This window comes from Sinocyclocheilus grahami, unplaced genomic scaffold (genome assembly GCF_001515645.1).
Source record: "Sinocyclocheilus grahami isolate Dianchi unplaced genomic scaffold, SAMN03320097.WGS_v1.1 scaffold3664.1, whole genome shotgun sequence".
NCBI lineage: Eukaryota > Metazoa > Chordata > Actinopteri > Cypriniformes > Cyprinidae > Sinocyclocheilus > Sinocyclocheilus grahami.
This window is the reverse complement of record NW_015508752.1, coordinates 1-3181: the sequence shown is the minus strand read 5'-3', so window position 1 is coordinate 3181 and position 3181 is coordinate 1. Positions and strand designations below refer to the sequence as shown.

Sequence of the window (3181 nt, the reverse complement as noted above, 5' to 3'; positions counted from 1 at the left end):
TATTTGTGAATACAAATGTTATAGTTTGTATTAAAGTATCATAATTTGTGCATGTAGCGATTAAAATGTGTATTTGTGGATCAGGAAAATGTGCATTTGTGGATCAGGTGACAAGCGTACATTCATTCACGCCTCTGTGATTTGTTATAACGTTGTGCAATTCAGTACGCCTACAATGATTGCGGGATGAACAAATAAATGTTCCTCAAAACACTGTTGTATCATTACTTGTTAGATTTTAACATGATTTTTCTAATGATTTTGATCATGTTGTAGAGATTTTTAATGTTGATAATTTAGAGTCCTTAGAAATTCATGTATGATATATGATAAATATTTATTTTAATTTTTTAGTGTTCTCTTTTTATAAATTAAAGAACCCAGTGAATCTTGAGGTCAGAAAGGTAATAAAAATGTTAGAACAATGTTGTCTGTGGTATATTTTCACTGCAAAACAACACAAGAAATGCTGCCACAAAATCAGTCACTGTAGGCTGCAAAAGTCAGAAAAAAGTCCCGAGAAATCCTGGAGAGACTGACTAGCTTACTGCCCAGTACACAGTGCATACTGCCTACTATTTTTGTTAAAGAAAAGTGTGTGAATCAGTATACAATAAGCAACAAGTAATGTTTCAGAGTAGTATGCTACAGAGATGTCACATGACAAACATTGATTCAGCACAGCTGTCGAGGTTGTTACCTTACAAATAAATGTGCTAACTGTTGTTTTTACAAAGTCTTGTTAATAAGAGTTCATACTTGTAAACGACTGCTTCAGGTTTTACTCCCTATGCCACGGATACTTCAGGTGAATGTGCATCTTTTGTAGTGCTGTTTATACCAACTAGACATTGCTGGGCGGAGTTAATGTAAATATCCTCTGCCAACAAATTGGGATATTTGCACTTAAAGTAAATAGACACTCCCATTTCTTTTTAAAGATTGAAGTCTGTTTACATAATTGAAATATTATTTTCATTTATATATTATGTTTTTAAATATTATTTCACTGCAATATTATTATTATTTAATACCTTTGCATTATTTAATATCTTTGCAGATTCTGGGAAATATAGTAGATCATCTGGGTATTCGATGCGTACAGAAAGTTTGCATACTATGCACAGTATACAGTACATGCTGGATACAGCAGAAATATTATGAGTATTATGATAGTATGACATTTCAAACACAGCACCAGTTTCCCAGTGTGTGCCTGTTAGTCCCTAATTAAAGTCAGCTGTTGTTCATTCAGTTTGCTTGTTTAACTTTGTGTATTTAAACCCTGATTTCCGTCTGTTCATTGTTCTGTCATTGATGCTAATGTGGTTGTGGTCTACTTTAGTTACCCCTGTGTGCTCAGAACCTTGCTGGAAATCAACGGTTTGTTTCTTCTAATGTCCTGCGTTGTGTGCTTTCTGCAGAAACCTACTCCGACAGTCATGCTATAATCTGATATTTTTATACAAATGTTATACCTGAGACCAAGCCATGTATCTCCACTCTTAAACTTATTTGGCGGCTTCATAGACGCGTCACTCTTCATAGACACACAGCTGTGCTCTGCTTCTGATCTCTTCTGATGAACTGAGCTGAAACAGAGAAACATTAAAGTTCATCCTTTAAATGACTGTATGCAACAAATCAACTATACATTTATCATGATCAATTTCACTTTAAAGAGCACTTTATAATATTTGTATACACTGTGTTTATACAAAAAAATTGTGAACTGAAATGCAATAAAATGTATGATAATACATGTGATATACTGATATACACTATTAACTGATAGAAATTTGTCAACCGGTAGAGATTTTGGACTATCGTCTTTATTGAAACACAAACAACAGCGCTATACGCACGTGCTGTCTGTTTCTAAGCGCAGTCTGAGAGGCACAAGAATCCGCTGCTCAGAGAATTAGTGTTGCTTTATTGGCCTTGAACAGTTAAATACACATACTTACATGTGTCAAAATGCCCGTCTTTACACAGTGAAGACTACACAGTGCTTCTGATTCATTTATACACTTTATGTAGCATTTCTTATATTTATTCTAGTTGTTTGTTCTGTTGCTTTCAATTAGTTTCTTATTCTTATTTCATCACTGACTGTTTACTTATCTTCAGTGAGATTGAATTAGTTTTTTGTGTGATATTGACACTGGTGACAAAAATTATGACAATTCGATGATATCAAAAGTTTTTATATCATAAACATATTATTAAAAGCAAAAATAACAATTGTTATATATATCGTTATTGTGAAATAAAGTTACTTATATCGTGATATAAGATTTTGGTCATATCGTCCACCCCTATATGATAATATAAATGTCATGTTATAATCATATTTTTATACAAACATTATACCTGAGACCAGGCCGTGATTCTCCACTCTTAAACTTTATTGTTGGCGGCTGAATCATAGACGCGTCACTCTTCATAGACACACAGCTGGGCTCTGCTTCTGGTCTCTTCTGATGAACTGAACTAAAACAGAACAACATTACAGTTCGTCATACAGAATTTGTCAACTGAACTGTGATCATATATGATAATATAAATGTCATGCTATAATCTTATATGTTTATACAAACATTATACCTGAGACCAGGCCGTGTATCTCCACTCTTAAACATTATTGTTGGCGGCTGAATCATAGACCCGTCACTCTTCATAGACACACAGCTGGACTCTGCTTCTGATCTCTTCTGATGAACTGAACTAAAACAGAACAGATTTAATCCATTATAATGAGAATCCTCTTAATATAAAATCTTCAAAAAGTATTACTAATGAAAAGCTCTTATGGGGGCTTTATGGCTTTATCTACAGTCATCTCTTCTATAACAGTCAGTAAGTTATGTAATGTGTTTCTCAAAGTACCTGCGTGCTGGAAACAAATCTTCATCTCCAGATGTCTGTGTTTCACTCATGATGGATCTGAACAGTTTGATCTCCACTGACTCTGAATGGAAGAGAAACAATCACAAGCTAAGCTAAGCTAACAGCCTTCATCTGCCTTGTTTTGGAAGTAAGCTGTTTTCTGTGAATGAGTGAGACTTCTGATGCTTCAGCTGTTACAGTTAAATACTAGAAGAACAGAAAACGGAAAAAACTGCGCTACAAAGCATGTGTCTATGCTTATAATAATGAATTAAAATAATTAGATAAATAC

The 3181-nt window shown here is 34.0% G+C and overlaps 1 protein-coding gene across 1 annotated transcript in view; it reads right to left on the bottom strand.

The window, feature by feature from the left end:
* Positions 1 to 2966, bottom strand: part of LOC107576424 (NACHT, LRR and PYD domains-containing protein 12-like) — a gene marked incomplete at its 3' end in the record, with an annotated part of 14535 nt that extends 11569 nt beyond the window's left edge. Inside the window, exons 1-2 of the mRNA XM_016262603.1 lie at positions 2890 to 2966; positions 1479 to 1592 (exon numbers count right to left, since the gene is read on the bottom strand). Of these exons, the coding sequence (XP_016118089.1) occupies positions 1479 to 1592; positions 2890 to 2939 (164 nt within the window). The remainder of the gene's footprint in view (positions 1 to 1478; positions 1593 to 2889) is intronic.
* Between the last annotated feature and the right edge of the window lie 215 nt (positions 2967 to 3181).